This window comes from Akebia trifoliata, chromosome 7, assembly GCF_017979445.1.
Source record: "Akebia trifoliata isolate Shusen 1 chromosome 7, ASM1797944v1, whole genome shotgun sequence".
NCBI lineage: Eukaryota > Viridiplantae > Streptophyta > Magnoliopsida > Ranunculales > Lardizabalaceae > Akebia > Akebia trifoliata.
In genome coordinates, this window is record NC_141381.1 from 33,454,072 (window position 1) to 33,471,752 (window position 17,681).

The 17,681-nt window shown below is 37.6% G+C and overlaps 2 protein-coding genes and 2 pseudogenes across 3 annotated transcripts; all 4 read right to left on the minus strand.

The window, feature by feature from the left end:
* Positions 1–47: 47 nt before the first annotated feature.
* Positions 48–2,648, minus strand: LOC147399271 (pentatricopeptide (PPR) repeat-containing protein). Its single transcript, XM_086448763.1, has one exon. It carries the CDS (start codon positions 2,439–2,441, stop codon positions 210–212), a length of 2,232 nt encoding a protein of 743 aa, XP_086304889.1. The 5' UTR covers positions 2,442–2,648; the 3' UTR covers positions 48–209.
* Positions 2,649–3,963: 1,315 nt separating this feature from the next.
* On the minus strand, positions 3,964–5,696 carry LOC147399272 (UDP-glycosyltransferase 89B2 pseudogene; annotated as a pseudogene).
* Positions 5,697–7,120: 1,424 nt separating this feature from the next.
* LOC147399273 (pentatricopeptide repeat-containing protein At4g14850 pseudogene) lies at positions 7,121–11,331 on the minus strand (annotated as a pseudogene).
* A 1,360-nt stretch (positions 11,332–12,691) lies between these two features.
* LOC147399274 (F-box/RNI-like superfamily protein) lies at positions 12,692–16,254 on the minus strand. Of its 2 annotated transcripts, none has more exons than XM_086448767.1 (5): positions 16,121–16,254; positions 14,969–15,814; positions 14,704–14,862; positions 14,312–14,605; positions 12,692–13,084 (listed from the first exon to the last, which is right to left on the minus strand). In XM_086448767.1, exons 2-4 carry the CDS (start codon positions 15,770–15,772, stop codon positions 14,312–14,314), a joined length of 1,257 nt encoding a protein of 418 aa, XP_086304893.1. In that variant the 5' UTR covers positions 15,773–15,814; positions 16,121–16,254; the 3' UTR covers positions 12,692–13,084. The 2 variants fall into 2 exon arrangements, with proteins under 2 accessions (XP_086304893.1, XP_086304892.1); XM_086448766.1 differs by having other exon boundaries at positions 12,692–13,087.
* Between the last annotated feature and the right edge of the window lie 1,427 nt (positions 16,255–17,681).

A 17,681-nucleotide genomic window follows, 5' to 3' on the forward strand; every position in this document is an offset into this window, starting at 1 on the left:
CTCTGTCCCCTAAGAAAGAAACAATAGCAAACCCATGTCCAATTGTTTCACAAGCAAAATGGATCTCAATGCTATTAGCAGAAATCCGACTTATAATAAACAAACAAGCAGAACTCTATGGTGATGCAAATTCCTGGCTTTAAGGCTATATACTGAGGTTTCTTTTATGTCTTCAATGGTAGCCTTGACCACTGTCAAGATGAACCTGTTCACCAGAAGTCTCCACATGAACAGGTTCCATCTCTAAACAGATGGAATCGAACAGCATCTCTTACAAGTATCTCTCGTTGGACGATCTTTGAAATGAACTTAGTTGCATTATGACAATCCCCACAGACCCTGAGATTCTTAACAACTCGTATAGGCAAACCAGGAGTTATGAAAATCAACCCAAAAGCAATTGCGAGCTTCTCGCTATGGTGGTTAAGCATTTTTATCTTCTCTGACTCCTCTACATCATGGAGAACAGAACTCATATCAGCAACATATCCTTCATCTATCATTTTAGCATTTAACTTATATAGCTCAGCATATATCTCAACCAAAAAAGGGTTCGATCGGTCATCAGCCGAGAATATGTGGACCTTGTTCTTATACTTGATCCAACTATAACCAGGCTCTTTCCTCACTCCCTTCTCTCTCATACCTTTTCTTAAACAAGCAACCTCATCCCATCTCCCACTAGCAGCATAGATGCTTGACAGCAAGACATAGCTTGCAGGGTTCTGTGGCTCTAATTGTATTAGAGAATCAGCTGCCCATTTCCCAATTTCCATGTTACCATGAAGTCTACACGAACTAAGCAAGGTCGACCATCCAATTGCGTCAGGGTTACAAGGCATTTTCTTTATAAATTTTTTTGCTTCACCTAACCTTCCTGCACGACTGAGAAGATCTATCATGCAAGTGTAGTGATCAAGAATAGGAGTAATTCCATGCTCTTTTACCATGGAGTTGAAATATTGATAACCTTTCTCCACCAGTCCTGCTCTACTGCAAGCTGAAAGAACCCCAATGCATGTAACTCCATCGGGTTTCAAACCATTAGCCAGCATTCTTTCAAACAGGAAAATTGCCTCATCAGCTTTTCCAAACTGTGCATACCCCGAAACCAATGCTGTCCAAGAAACTTCATCCTTGATACGTATTTCATCGAACAACAAGTGAGAGTCTTCAATGCTTCCACATTTACCATACAAGGTAATAAGTGCATTGGACACAGTAATAAATGAAACCAAACCCGAAACTATGGCCTGAGCATGAAACTGTGCACCCTCTTCTAAGCTTGCTAGATTAGCACAGGAACTAATGACACTGCCGAGAGTAAAATCATCAGGCACAACCCCATTTCTTTGCATCTCACAGAAAATCCTCACAGCTTCTTCACTAAACCCGTTCTGACCATAACCCACAAGCATTGCTGTCCAGGACACAATATTCCTTCGGGCCATTCGCTTGAAAACAATTTCTGCATATTTTGTGATACCAGATTTCGAATACATGTCGACAAGGGCACTACCCACAAAGACATTATCTTTATAATCAGTCCTAATTACATAAGCGTGGATTTGCTTGCCTTGTTCCAATGCCAAAAGACCAGAACAAGCCGTCAACACACTTCCAAAGGTAAACTGATCAATATTCAAACCTTCTGATCGCATATCCCTAAACACATCGACAGCTTCTCTCTCCAACCCATTTTGAGTAAGACCCGTAACCATGGTTGTCCACGAAATTGAATCTCTTTCCGGCATTTCACGGAATAAATGCTTTGAATCTTCAATCATTCCACACCTTAACAACCCAGTGATCATGGTATTGTACACAACCAAATTCCGCTCCGACATTTCCTCGAAAACTTGCTTTGCATCGTAAATTAGTCCACCCTTCGAATACATGTCCACCAAAGGACTACCAACAAAAACATAGGATTCAAACCCAAACTTAAATATTTGTCCGTGAATCTGCCTACCCAAAGCAATAGAAGACTGACTTGATGATAAAATCAGCATCGTCGAGAATGTAATCCGACTCAAATTTGCCGGACCATCTTTCAACATCAATTTATACACTTTCACTGAATCGTGTCCCGACCCATAATTTGCATATCCTGAGATAACAGAATTCCAAGAAACGCCATCCCGATTAGGCATTTGGTCAAAGATTTCTTGCATTTTATGAAGCTTGCCAGATTTGGAATAAGCGGAGAGGATGGTGTTCCATGAGAAAAGATTAGGATGAGGAATTTGATCGAACGTTCGGCGCGCATAAGTTAAATTATAGAATTTGTAGTAAACGCTGATGAGATTGTTGGATAGAAAGGTATCTGGGTGTCTCAAGGTTTTGATTATAAGGCAATGGAGCTTCTTTGCTTGGCTATGGTTTTTGGCTTCGCAGCAGAGTTTTAATAATGAAGTGTAATGGTTTGAGAGAGAAGACATTGTTATAAATATCTTTTGCAAGAAAAAGAAATGGCGCGAATTAGAGTTGAACGTTATTTAGACAAGTAGATTTTAGGGGGAAATTACTAAATGAGGGTTAAATATTTTAATATTAAAAAAATTATATTTTTTTGGGGACATATAAATGCAAATCCTCATAAAAGATTTGTATGTATAAATCTCAAGAAAATAAATCTATGATTCTATGTCCGTACCATGTCTTCCATCTGTTAACCCACTAAAGACTTTCTAATTAGAATATCAGCACTTTTATCATAAATTTTTCAGGTTAACATACATTGATTGTCCAGTGTTTTAATGTGTTAAAATACATTAATTTTTCAAAAATACCCTCTAAATGGTTAAAACGCTAGACTGCCTAACAATTTATTTTCCATTTAAAAGGTTAGACAGTCCAACAAATTATTAAAAATCTAAAATGCTGGAATGTTTGGGATTAATTAGTTTTTGGTATTTTTTTAAAAAAAATAGATATTTCTTTTGTAAATATGAAAATATTTTACCCTCTTTCAGTAATTTACCCTAAATTTTAAATTTTGAGCATACATGAAGCTCTTGTATCCTTGATCGCACTAAGTGTGCATTACGCCCACTGATTGTTCCATCTAGACCGTTCAATTGTGTGAGCAAAGACAAGTCACGGGATGCCAAATTTGATTTCATGCGAGTTGTGATAGGTATTTTCTCCACTCAATGAGGGGAGTGGATCTTCTGTAGCGAGTCTCTCTTGTAACTCTCTATAGCTCTTGTTCTACACTACAAAGATAATCACATTGAAGAAATCTAACAATACAATCAAGCTAGATTCTTGGTTTAGATCAGATTTGAAAGAAAAATAACTTTTTTTTCTAACTCAAATCAAGTGTTTGAAATGGACAATGAACTCCTACATTTTAACGATTAGATATAAATGTCTCCATGACATGACACACCCTCAATCTTTGATATGGGTTATTGGGTCCCGTTTAGCAACAAACATTTTGGCAAAACATTTTTCAAAACATGGGTTAGAGGTTTTGAAATGGGCTGATTTTTGGTGAGGATGATCTTCTCTCTCATTTTTGGTGAGGATAATCTTCTCTCTGATTTTTGGTGAGGATGATCTCTACGGTGAGGAAATCATCTTCATCAAAAATCAGCCCATTCCAAAACTTCTAGCCCCATGTTTACAAGTTGAAAAATCGTGGACCGTCCATTTTTTATAAGAAATCATTATCACCAAAAATCGGCCCATTCCAAAACCTCTAACCCATGTTTTGCCAAAATGTTTGTTGTAGAACATTTCCTTGGGTTATTATAGTGGGTCACAGAAGAAAATCACTTCAGAGGATCTTCTCCCCTCAATGAGTACTAGGGCCCAATCTAGATTCATCAATTGGAATCACGATGGGCCAATGGCATGAGGAAATAAGCAAAGAAGAAGATTAAGACGACTTATCCAATGTCTTGGTATCGTCCACCAACAACAACAAAATGGATAAACAAGTCAAACATATCATACGAGATTTAAAATCATGATTCATTTATTTCATTATCGAATGAGACAACTCACAACTCAAAATGTATCGATAAACCCGAGACGAAATGAGAAAACGAGTTTTAAAAACATGTGACATTCTTTCACATTTTAAATAAGCAATATCATTAAAATTTAGAACAACTACAAGGTGTTAACCCTTTTTATTTCTCTCTAACAATTAAGCTTACACAAAGCTTTGACCAGGTCGTCCAAGTCAATAAATGAAGTCCCACCTTTTTTTACAGCACCTAAGGCACCCTTCTTCAACTCCATGGCTCGCACTCTCTCTGAAGTATTTTCACTTACTGATTTCCTAAGTAAACGAGCCAACTCAGCTGCATTTGGAATCGTTTCCTCACCCTCACAAACTCTGGTTGCAACCCCCATTTGATCAACCAAAAGCGTTGCATTCATGTGTTGGTCCGCACCCATCGGCCACGCAAGCATAGGTACCCCTGCAACAATCGCCTCAAGTAACGAGTTCCACCCGCAATGAGTCAAGAACGCACCCACGGCTCGGTGTCCCAATATCAAAACCTGCGGGGCCCATCCTCTAATCACTAGTCCTCTCCCAGCCACACGATCTTCAAACCCAGATGGGATCATACCGTAATCTCCCTCCACGTGTCCTATTGTTGCATCCTTAATTGACCACACAAATCGGACACCACTTTGCTCTAGCCCAGAAGCTAGTTCCTCCATTTGTTTGTTCTTCAGCACAACTTGACTACCAAAGCAAATATAAACAACTGAACTATCACTACACGTGTCAAGCCAAGAAAAAACATCACCAGCTTCACCGGTGCTAGTCCCTCCTCTTTCCGTGGGCCCTGATGATGAGGAGTCGTCGTCATCATCATCATCATCTTTATTAAGTGGAAGCAAGGGCCCCACGGCCCAAACCCGTTCGTGGCCCATCTCCTTCTTCATATGATCTAAATACACCGATTCCAACTCATTGAACGAGTTAAAAACAATTCCCCAACTAGCTACATTCATGAGCATGCCATCTCTTAAAAATTCCGAATCTGGGTCTCCTTCTCTGTAACTACGATAGAGTGGGGAGATCTGCGACCAGGGGTAAATCGGGGAATTTGGAACATGGGGAAACGAAAGTAAGGCATTAGGGTCATTGGGGTCATCTCTCTTAGGTAACTCGCGCCACAAGCAAGCAGAGATGGATAAGGTAAGAGATCCAGATGGAGAGAAAACGATTCGAGGGATGCCGAGTTGAGAAGCGAGTTGTTGGGTCCAACCCAGAAAGAAATCAGACAAGATAGATGTAGGATGGGAAGGATGAGATTTGAACCAGTGAAGGAGAGGATGATAGAGTCCGCCCAAGACACGTATCATAGGGCGGAAGTAGTTGGTGGAGAGGTCTTTAACGTTCTCTATGCCTGGAGGTATAGATGGGTGATTTGGGAAAGGTAAGATTAGGGTTTGAAGGGATGGGTGTTTGGAGAGTAGAGGTTGTATGATGGGGAGGTTTTTGGGGGTGACGAGAATGGTGATGGTTAAGCCGCGAATGATGAGTTGGTGGGCGAGGTCGAGAAGGGGTAACATGTGCCCTTGTGCAGGAAAAGGGAAAACTAGAATATGTGCGCCGGTGGAGTTCGACATGGCTGATGGCCTACTACTCTCTGTTGAGACTTGAGAATGTTGTTGGGTATATATATAAGTAAATAGCATCTACGGTCATGTGTGCGCCACCCCATCATTTGTGTTTCCGTTTGTGTCATTCCAGCATTTATATATATATATATATATAAGGGCATGTACGTGTCTGGAGGCCAAGAAAGCACCAAACGTTCCTATAGGACAAAAAGTTAGATATGAACACTTAAGGCTGGGCTCACACCATGTGGAGCGAAAAAACTTTGAAGCGGTTTCTAAATTTTGAAGAAACCTTCTTAACATAATGACACGTGGTTTTTCAAAAGTATTCTAAATATTTATTAAAAAGTATGGGTTTGAAATAAAACAGACAAAAGCTACGTGTGGTTTCTTCAAAATTTGGAATGGCTTGGTCACTTCATAGTCGGACTCTTCAATATAATTATTAAATACGGATTTTGTTGCCGTGAGCCCTTACGTCACATGTTAAACTGAAATAAATGCACTTTGGAAATTGGAATGTGAAGGTATTTTGGTAAAAAGAAATTTGTTTAGGGGCATTTTCAATACAAAATTTAATTTCGTATCTAGTGCACTGTAATGAGTAGTACGTTCACGTGCTAACACAAGTGGTTTGTATGCATTTGTGGTAGGCGAGGCACAGGAGCATAGATATTTTTCTTCGGGCGGAAAAAAGATTAATGTCACGTCAGCTGCTTGCAGATTGCATATTTGTTCACATCGTTTTTTTATTATTAATCTAAAAATAATAATGATGATGGGCAATGCCCACGTATTATTCCTACGCACATCCACGTCAATAATCTGTGACGCACATCCATGTCAATAATGTGTGAAATAATGTTAACTTCAATGTCACATTGACATTTTTTTTTTTTTAGAGAAAAAGACAAGAATATGTCCAACTCGGCACTAACTTCATCAAAGGATTGGGCACTTGAAGGAGCAAGGCATTGGAATATCAATGGGCTGATTCCAATTTGATTCCCAAAAGGATTCTAAGGCAAGATCATTAAATTCTCAATTCTGATTCTTATTAGTTTTGATTTCCATCCTCAAAATAATGGAACCATAATTAAATTTGTAATAAATTCTCTTTAAATTTTCTTGGTTCTCAGTTCCTTTCCATTCTTATTCTCAATCCGTTCGATTTTTTGGATTGAATTCTACTCAATTAAAATAAAAAGGAATGTAGAATTGAGGCTTTCAATTTCAGTTCTAGTTAGATGGGCACTCCTTTGACACCCATACTTTGAAGGTGCTCATAGGTAAATTATATGTGGAGGATTGTTTATGATCTTGCTACTGCAGGAGCCATGAAGAGGCCTACATACTGCCTATTGCTGCCAAGGAAGCCCACCAACGGGTTTTAAGCTCTATGCTGAGGAATTTGGGTTTTCATTTGTCAGGGAGGGAGGGTTTAATTCCTCAATTCAAATAAGATCAGAATGAACTGCATGGAAACAGAATATCACAAGTAACGATATATATAGAGAGAGAGAGAGAGAACAAGAACACAAGCAAAATTTGTTGACGGGGTTCATCGCAAAATTGCAGACTACATCCCCAGGCTCGTGAGCCAATCCACTAAGGTTCCGATCACAAATTTCACCCTTTCTCCAATTCTTTACATCCAATTTACCTCTCCCTATTCCTCGGTTTTTCCCACCCTCTTTACATCCTCTTTTCCTTTAATATGGAACCAAGAATCACTTCAAAAAAGAGTCCTGCGATTCAAGTAGAAACTCTCCAAATCCTTTATTCTCCATTACCTTCCAATTAGGAGTCCTAATTTGATAATATAAAAAAAAAAATCCCAAATCAAGCATTCTTCGTAAACGAAATTAAGAATGCCAAGTGGCCGGCAGATCTTGCCCCTCCCACTTTAATGTTCTCAATTGAAGCCTTGGTCATTGTAAAGATGACCCCTTCACCAGAAATCTCCACATGAACAGGTTCCATCTCTAAACAGATGGAATCGAACTACATCTCTTACAATTATCTCTCGTCCAGTAATCTTAGAAATGGACTTAACTGCATTATGACAATCCCTACAGACCCTGAGATTCTTAATGACTCGAATGGGCAAAGGAGGAGGTATGAAAATCAACCCAAAAACAATTGCGAGCCTCTCGCTGTGGTGGTTAAGCATCTTTATCTTTTCTGAATCCTCTACATCATGGTGAACATAACTCAAATCAGGCACATATCCTTCATCCAACATTTTAGCATTTAACTTGTCCATCACTGCATAGATTTCGCACAAATACGGGTTCGATTGGTCATCAGCATAGAATATGTGGACCTTGTCCTTATACTTGATCCAACTATAACCAGGCCTCTTCCTCACTCCCTTGTCTCTCATATCCTTTCTTAAACGAGCAACTTCATCCCATCTCCCTTTAGCAGCATAGATGCTTGAGAGCAAGATATAGCTTGCATGGTTCTGTGGATCTAATTGCATTAGAGAATCAGCTGCCCATTCTGCAATGTTAATGTTTCGATGAAGTCTACATGCACTAATCAAGGCCGTCCATCCACTTGTGTTCGGGTTACAAGGCATTTGTTTTATAAAATTTTTTGCTTCGTCTAACCTTCCTGCACGACTGAGAAGATCGATCATGCAAGTGTAATGATCGGGTATAGGAGTAATTCCATGCTCTTGAACCATGGAGTCGAAATATTGATATCCTTTCTCCACTAGTCCTGCTTTACTGCAAGCTGAAAGAACCCCAATGAATGTAACTCCACTGGGTTTTAAACCATTAGCCAACATTCCTTCAAAAAGGGCAATTGCCTCGTTGGTTTTTCCAAACTGTGCATACACCGAAACAAATGCAGTCCAAGAGACTTCATCCTTGATATCCATTTCATCGAACAACTGACGAGAATCTTCAATGCTTCCACATTTACCATATAAGATAATAAGTGCTGTGGAAACAGTAGTAACTGAAACAAAACCCAAAAGTAGGGCTTGAGCATGAAACTGTGCACCCTGTTCTAAGTTTGCAAGATTAGCACAAGAGCTAATGACACTAACTAAAGTAAAATCATCAGGCACAACCCCATTTCTTTGCATCTCACAGTAAATCCTCACAGCTTCTTCGTAAAACCCATTCTGACCATAACCCAAAAGCATTGCTTTCCATGACACAATATTCTTGCAGGCCATTCGCTTGAAAACTGTTTCTGCATATCTTATGTTACCACATTTCGAATACATGTCGACAAAAGCACCACTCACAAAAACATCATCTTTATAATCATCCCTAATTACCTTGGCATGGATCTGCTTACCTTTCTCCACCAGTCCTGCTCTACTGCAAGCTGTAAGAACCTCGATGAATGTAACTCCATCAGGTTTCAGACCATTAGCCAGCATTCTTTCAAATAAAACAATTGCTTCATCAGCTTTTCCAAACTGTGCATACCCCGAAACCAGTGCAGTCCAAGAGACTTCATTCTTGATATCCATTTCATTGAACAACAGATGAGCGTCTTCAATGCTTCCATGTTTACTATACAAGGTAATAAGTGCATTGGAAACAGTGATAAATGAAATCAAACCCAAAACTAGGGCCTGAGCATGAAACTGTGCACCCTCTTCAAAGCTTGCTAGACGAGCATAGGAGCTAATAACATTGCTTAGGGTAAATTCATCGGGCTTATTCCCATTTCTTTGCATCTCACAAAAAAACCTCACAGCTTCTTCGCAAAACCCGTTCTGATCATAACCCCCAAGCATTGCATTCCAAGACACAATATTTCTGTGGGCCATTCGCTTGAAAACTGTTTCTGCGTATCTTATGTTACCACATTTCGAATACATGTCGACAAGAGTGCCACCCACAAAGACATCATCTTTATAATCAGTCCTAATGACATAAGCATGGATCTGTTTACCTTCTTCCACCAGCCCTGCTCTACTGCAAGCTGAAAGAACCCCAATGAATGCAACTCCATCAGGTTTCAGACCATTAGCCAGCAATCTTTCAAACAAAACAATTGCCTTGTCAGCTTTTCCAAACTGTGCATACCCTGAAAACAATGCAGTCCAAGAGACTTCATCTTTGATATGCATCTCATCAAACAACAGATGAGAGTCTTCGATGCTTCCACATTTACCATACAAGGTAATAAGAGCAGTGGAAACACTAGTAACTGAAACCAAACCCAAAACGATGGCCTTAGCATGAAACTGTGCACCCTCTTCTGAGCTTGCTACATGAGCATAGGAGCTAATAACACTGCTAAGAGTAAAATCATTAGGCCTAATCCCATTTCTTTGCATCTCAAAAAAAATCCTCATAGCTTCTTCACAAAACCCATGCTGACCATAACCCACAAGCATTGCTGTCCACGACACAATATTCCTGTGGGCCATTTCCTTGAAAACGGCTTCAGCATATCTTATGTTACCACATTTCGAATACATGTTAACAAGAGCGCCACCCACAAAGACATCATCTTTATAATCAGTCCTCATTACATAAGCGTGGATCTGCTTGCCTTGTTCCAAGGCCAAAAGACCCCCACAAGCCGTCAAGACACTTCCAAAAGTAAATTCATTAATATTCAAACCTTCTGATCGCATATCCCTGAACACATTGACAGCTTCTCTCTCCAACCCATTTTGAGAAAGACCCGTAACCATGGTTGCCCACGAAATTGAATCTCTTTCCGGCATTGAACGGAACAAATGCTTTGAATCTTCAATCATTCCACACCTTAACAACCCAGTGATCATGGTATTGTACACAACCAAATCTCGCTCTGACATTTCCTCAAAAACTCGCTTTGCGTCGTAAATTAGTCCATCTTTCGAGTACATGTCCACCAAAGGACAACCAACGAAAACGTTGGATTCAAACCCAAATTTAAATATCTGTCCATGAATCTGCCGACCCAAAGCAATAAAAGACTGACTTGAAGAAAAAATCAGCATGGTCGACAATGTAATCTGACTCAAATTCGCCGGACTATCTTTCAGCATCAATTTATACATCTTAACTGCATTTTCTACTGAACCATAATTAACGTAACCTGAAATAACACAACTCCAAGAAAAACCATTCCGATTAGGCATTTGGTCAAAGATTTCTCGCATTTTATGAAGCTGTCCATATTTGGAATAAGTGCAGATGATGGCGTTCCATGAGAGAAGATTTTTTTGAGGAATTTGATCGAACGTTCGGTGGGCATAAGTAAAATTGTTGAGTTTAGAGTATACACGAATGAGATTGCTGTATAGAAAGGAATCTGGGTGTCTGAGAGTTTTGATTATAAGGCAATGGACCTTCTTTGCCTGGATTTGGTTTTGGGCTTCGCAGCAAGTTTTAACAACGAAGAGCAATGGTTTGAAATAGAAGACATTGTTATACATCTTTTTCAGGAAAAAATAAGTAAAATTTACGTGAATTAGACAAATGGATTTTGAATTTTGGGGGACACGAACCCAAGAAGGTTTGTTTTTCACCAAACGAAGGAGAAGTTGATTATGTAAAGAAGAAGATTGATTTGAGTTTACAAAGGAGTAATCTTTTTCTTTTTGGGAAATTTACTTAAAGGACCTTACATGGGGACTTATTAGAAATAAGTCCCTCTTTGTACTTTGTAGGGTGTATTAACAAATTTTCCCTTATTTTAGGGAGCTTTGTTGTGAGATATCTAGCATTCTTACTGAGCTTCGACTTCAAGAGGAACCGCAGTATCGTAAGGACCCTTTTTTTCTCCAAAGTGGAGTGGACTCGGCCTAGAGCGAGAGGAAAAGGTTTTAGGTCAAGCAACTCAACTAGGCAATGCAAGGGTTTGGGAGCAATGCTCCCAAGGTGAATTTTTTATATATATATATATATATATATATATATATATATATGTATTTCAAGTAGGATTTCTTTATATTTTTTCCTCTGTGAGGTTTGTCGTAGCAGAGAACAGAGAGGTTGTAATCTTTAACGTTGATAATGGATTTTTATCCCCCTTCCGTGGACTTAAGCAATTTGCTGAATCATATAAATCTTGAGTTCTTTTTCTTATTTATTTTTACTCTTGTTTTGCTTCCACACTACAGCTTATATTAACATATCGACTTTTATTTAAAACACACCAATTAAATGTAGACAATAGTAGAATTTCAAAGGAATTGATGTGTTGTAAAAAAGAGTTGGTGTGCAAGTAGAATCTTTCTATTTTAAATATTCTCATATTTTCACTCTTTGAGGACATGACATGCCTCTTTATGTTTTTGTGAATACTTAAAAGAGCCTTTACATACCTCAATGTTTTCAAGGAGGGACGTGACCCCCTTATGTCAGTCTTCTTTTATAAACTAATATAAAGTGACCTCAATGCCCTCATCATCATCGCAATTGTCCATTATCATCTTGACCATCATCATCATCTTATTCAATAGATTGGAGATGCTTTGTGGGTTTCGTACGACAGTCATAGAAAAGGATTTTTTTTTTCTCTCTTTTTTTTTATAAGTATAATATATTGATGAGATCAGGAAAATCAAAATACAAAGAGACCGAGGAAGCCTCTCAAAGAACTACAGAACAAAGAAAATCTAAAAACATTAATGATTACATAAAGAACTCCATCTAAAAATAAAGTCTTCAAAAGTAATCCCCTCAAACTCTAAATTTTGTTTTGACCAAAGGTACAAGAAGCCCATGATCTCCAAGAACCCGTTATAAGAGCTTCTCATCTTACTATTGAACCCCTGTTATTCCTCTCATTCCACACCCCCAAGCAATAGCCGAGGGAAGTATAGTCCAAAGGAACGTTTTTCTGGAATTGAAACCATTACTGACCCACTCTACCAACAACGAGAGAAGTATAGAAAAGGGTTTATTCCTACATATCCAATGGGAGGGTTGCTTCCCATCACACACACACACATGTGACTGGCGGAGAGTTCAGTTTAGTAACCTTTTGGATCACCAGGACTAACATGTGACAATAGCAATGTGGGGCACATTGGGTCACATGGCTTCTGAGTTTTTGATGACGGCCATTCCTCGGGGTCAGAAATTCAAATGCCATTCACAATGAAACATAATAAACTTGAAAAGACCTAATAAACATATTTGGAAATCCTTTTTACCCACTCAATTCATTTTAATCTTAAATGGGTCCATAATCACAAGTGAAAAAAAGTCGGCAAAATAAAAAATTTCATATGCTTGTCAACAAAGAAACAGGAAGCAACCAAGACCATATCAAGCTTCAGGAAATGGTTCAATTGGCTCTCCTGTGCACCCAGTATGCTCCAAGATGTTTGAAGTTGTTAGAATGTTCGAATGTGACAGATGGGCTGGTTGAGATATGGGATGGTTCTCAGAGAGATGAAGCAACAAAGTGCAGAGCCACCTACGAATTCTCCTTGTCAAACCACAGTCTGATCACAGCAACAACTCTTTATTACTTTTCCCAGCAATGGAGCTCTCTGGCCTGACGTGAATGTCTTCTGGAAAAAAAAAACAGAATTAAAATAAGAAAATCTCAAAAGTTGTTGCATAGTGGTAGTTTATCAGAGCTCCAAAAGGTTGAGCTGTTGAGATAGTAATATTAATGACTCTATAGGTTCTCATTGAAGACCTGTCATTATTAAGAGTAAGTGATCCCAATTCTCAGTTTCTTCCATTAAGTGAAAAATCTTACTGGGGATATCCAATCAGTGCATGATCTGTAAGAATTATGATTTTGACATAGGTCTTGATCTTGTTCCTCAAAATCCAAGCAACGAGAAAGAGCTAAACTAGATGTTAGGAATTATGATCATGGAGTTTTGTGCCCAAGTGAATTTAATTTCCTGCTTTAAGGTTTGTTATTGGAGAACAACGGGAGGAATTCACCTAAAACACAGGGCTTGTGCAACGGATAAGTGATTCAAGCTATCTGAATGCAGGCACAGGTGAAGCAACCTCTAGATACTTGATATATGAGGAAACACATCAAAAACAACAATTGAAGAGCTAGAAACAGTAATATTGTTTGACCGGTGGAGCTGGGAAAGGCTGAAGTCAATGCAAGAGGTGATATAATATAGCCTCAGATTGGAGAATAGGAACAATGACCACATCAGTGTGGTTAAAAAATAACCCACAAAAACACTTGTGGATTCATATATAAATACAATTCATAAACCAATACATGAAGAAATAAGTAAATATGGCTGAGGAATGATCAAAAGCACCAATAATCTTTATGAAGTGAACTATGTCTCAAACATACGTATTGAAGTATATGAGGCTCCAAGTTTGGTAGGCAATATAAGAAGCTAAGCAAAGATAATGGCACAATAAGTTAACATCATATAATTCAGCATGTGACCCAATAGTGCCTCAAAAGGAGATTGTCAACCCAAAATAGGTGTCACTAGTCAAATAGATAGTTGTGCATGTATATTTCTCTACTGATGAAATAGACAGCCATGCAATTTGCTTCAATCCATAAATTAACGATAAATGCAGAAACAATAAATTGAATCCATCCCATCTCAAAGATGTGTCAGTGCTTGCATTCACCTACACCATAGTGGTAGTCTGCAGGAAACGAGTAAAAGAAAAAAAAAAAAAACAACCTTCTGATTTACAAAGCATTGGAGAAATTTAGGAGCATATTATAAAAACAATTAGAAACCCAAAGTGTAAACAAGGAAACAAATTGTTTGAGAAGTATATTAGACTACCTAGTCATGGATGTAAATGATTTCTGCCTCCGAGGAAGCTCTTTTGAATCGTAGCAACTTTATTAACATATCCCATCCTTCCTCGATAACATACATGCAAGGTCTTACACTCATTGTCTTGAGCACTGGTGACTTAGCAAGAACAAATTTGATGAATTCCAATTCATGTGATAAACCCGACATATCTGTCATTTCTACAAATTGGAGTTGCTTGAAGGAGCAATCTAATGCATGTTGCACCTCCCAAAAATTCAAATCATGTGATTCATCAATAGCTTCTGTGTCTATGGAAGCCTACACAAGCCAATGAGATCCAAAACAGGTATATTTTAGCTGAACCCATTACGATATCAAATGTACAAAACAAGAACTAAATGCATTTCACAACATACCGAGATTTGAAGCTGTTGTAAATTAGGAGAATTCATGATCAAGCAAAGAGTTACCGAGATCTCATTCACGCCTTCAAAACCTACTTCATATAGTTCAAGATTCTTCAAATGGTTGTATGTAGTTGGAAGTTTACTTGGTATGTTTCCTCCACTCAAATACTTTAAGCAGAAAATATAATAAATAAATAAATGAGCAATATGATTTGGTTTAATAAGTAAAAAAAAAAAAAAAATTAACAAATTGCAGACTACTAAATTAAGTTACCTTCACAAAATAAGTCTCCGCAACAAGTCTTTCAAGAACAGGTAGGCGGCCAAGAACGTTGGTAAAAGTAGAATCCCTAGTTTGGTGGAGGTGTTCATCAATCTCATAAGACATGTATAAAGAAATGGATAACGTAACTAGAAGTGGGGTATTTTCGAGATATATATCTTTGAATTCACCTTCAAGACGTAAATATTTGAGATTTGGAGCACGGATCCTAAGACTTGAAGTTTCAAAAGATGTCATTGTGAATCTCTCGAGAAGTGGGCAATTGGAAATAAGACTTTCAATTTTGTCATCGGCAAATAAAGATTGTTGGAGAATGAGGCTTTTCAAATTACTAAAGCCTTTGAAAGTAGGAGGGGGTTGAATTTCACATCGAAAGAGCTCCAAATTAGTCAATTTTTGACACGAAAAGAGGCAAGAAGGAACCTTAAACAACTCATCCTCCCCTATTTTGAGACTGAAGTCCTTAATATCATTTCTCGACAGAAAAAGTATCCACTGATCTATGTCAGGACAATTTTGCAAGTAAGGCACAGAGAGCTTGAATTTATGAATTGGGCCTCTATGAAGTAAGAGAACTCGATCAACAAAGTGTACGAATCTATTCTTAATGAGTGCTTGCGAAGAAATTGGGACGCATTTTCGATCGAATACAAGTTGTGGAATGGTAATCCATTTATACCTCCATTTTTTCGATAAGATACTTGTTTTCACAGCATCCCTTATTGGCAAACGCATCAGAATACATTCTATAACATTCCATGGCAAATCACTGATTATATCCGGACCCGAAGCCATTATTTTAAGGCGAAAATTGAGAAGTAAATCTCTCTTTTTTTCCTGAAACACAATTATAATTAGAGGAGAAAAAACCAAAAGAACCAAAATCATCAAGAAAATAAAAATTTGTCACTTTTAAACATTTACAATTCAAACTTCATAAAATCTTCTTCTTTTTTCATAGTAACATGTTAATGATGAATTCATGAGTACCACAGAATTAAGATAAATTTAAGAAATTAATCCAATCTAACTATACACATAAAACTACTGCAAATTAGAACATCAAAGCAGATATTATAATTAACAATCCAAGAAATCCAACAAAACTTATTTAAAATTTAAAAAAAAAAAAAAAAAACATACCCAATTAGCAAATCTATTATCGTTCCGGGACGGGTTGGGTAAATGGAGAGTAGAGAGAGGAGGTTTTTTTTTAAGGTACGTTTCTAGGGCAAGTTCAATTAGACTTAACTGAAAGTAAGTAAAAACATTGTGAGCTTTCGATTTATTTAAAAATAATAAGGGCATATCAGTAGTTAGCATGTTTTTGAAGGTTGATCGTGTAAATAGAAGGTTTTAAAACAAATCCGAGACCCCAAGAACTCAAGCGAGTCATCCCGGTCTATAAGGCAACTGAACGAGATGGTTTACTTGTTTGAGATTTTTTTTTTTTTTTAATATATAATATATTGCAAAGAGGATAAAACGAAAACAAGAAGGCCGAGAAAGCCTCACAAGGAACTACAAGGAAAAGAAACAAACAACACTAGTTTACTTGTTTGAGATTCGAGATGACTGGCTAATATTTTGAAAATATCGACGAATTTATGAAATTAAGCCAATCAACGGGGTCATATTTATTAAGGTAAAAAATTATTAAAACAAGAAATTTTAAGATTAATGCTAAAGTGAATTCAGTGGGGACATCTTAACGTGATGGTGTGCATGTTCATAGATGCATTTTATTCGTATCTTAGAAAAAATGCATTTATGAGAATGTGCATATCACCACGTCAAAATGTTCATCGTGTGTCTTATTGAAGTCACTCCAGCACTAATCTAATTTTAATATTAATATAGTTAAAATAATTGTGATTGTCAAGCCAACCTAAGTCTATTGAAAAGTATCAAAGAAATCCTTACATCCCGTTCTACATTCACAATGTACATGATCCATGGAAAACATTTCTTTAAAAAGCTGTTATTGTCACACCAACTTTTGCTAATGAAACATCAATTCTTACATAAATCATAGATGAATTGCAGACAGGCTGGTGTGGCGATGGTAGCTCTCCTTTTTAATTAGAAAGAATTGGCCAACACCTTTCCTGTCAGCATCAATCCTTTTCTTTTGTATGTGAACCTAAGGAATCGAATCAGATTTTCTTTGGAAAATGAAGTATTGGCTTTTTCTTTTGTCCATTTATTTTCCAGCTTGATTATAAGTTTATGCACAAGGGGCTTATTTCGAAGTACATATGATGATGGTTTGCAGATAACAATTCTAAATTTTTTTAACGACCGACAGCCCTTCCATTTCTTCTTTTGTGGTAAAATAAATGGCGTCTCATGCTCTTTTTTTTAAGAGTGATTTAGACACACGTCTTCGAATATTTCAGATACTTACCTGTGTTTTGAAACTGATAACATACCTTCTTGATAATAATAATAAAAAAACATATTATAAACATCCATGCCTTCAATCTCGACCTCAGTGGTTGAATCATCTATATTGATGGTTTTGATTTTTTTTATTACACTTAATTACCCCAAAACTCCTTCAATGCTTCAGGCTTTTTTTCTTTCTCGTCTCGTTTTCAACATTAAAATTCCTACCTCCTCCAACATTCAAACATTTTGAAAATTTTGGAAAACAGAAGAAGACAGAAAGAAAATCAAGGTTTCTGCTATAGGTTGAACATGA

What these genes read in the sequence shown, in the direction of transcription:
- LOC147399271 (XM_086448763.1), bottom strand. Translation starts at nt 2,441, where the DNA reads ATGTCTTCTCTCTCAAACCATTACACTTCATTATTAAAACTCTGCTGC.
- LOC147399274 (XM_086448767.1), bottom strand. Translation starts at nt 15,772, where the DNA reads ATGGCTTCGGGTCCGGATATAATCAGTGATTTGCCATGGAATGTTATA. An exon ending in CGGAGACTTATTTTGTGAAG is followed by an intron (nt 14,863 to 14,968) that starts GTAACTTAATTT and finishes TTCTGCTTAAAG; the next exon opens with TATTTGAGTGGAGGAAACAT. An exon ending in TACAACAGCTTCAAATCTCG is followed by an intron (nt 14,606 to 14,703) that starts GTATGTTGTGAA and finishes TGGCTTGTGTAG; the next exon opens with GCTTCCATAGACACAGAAGC.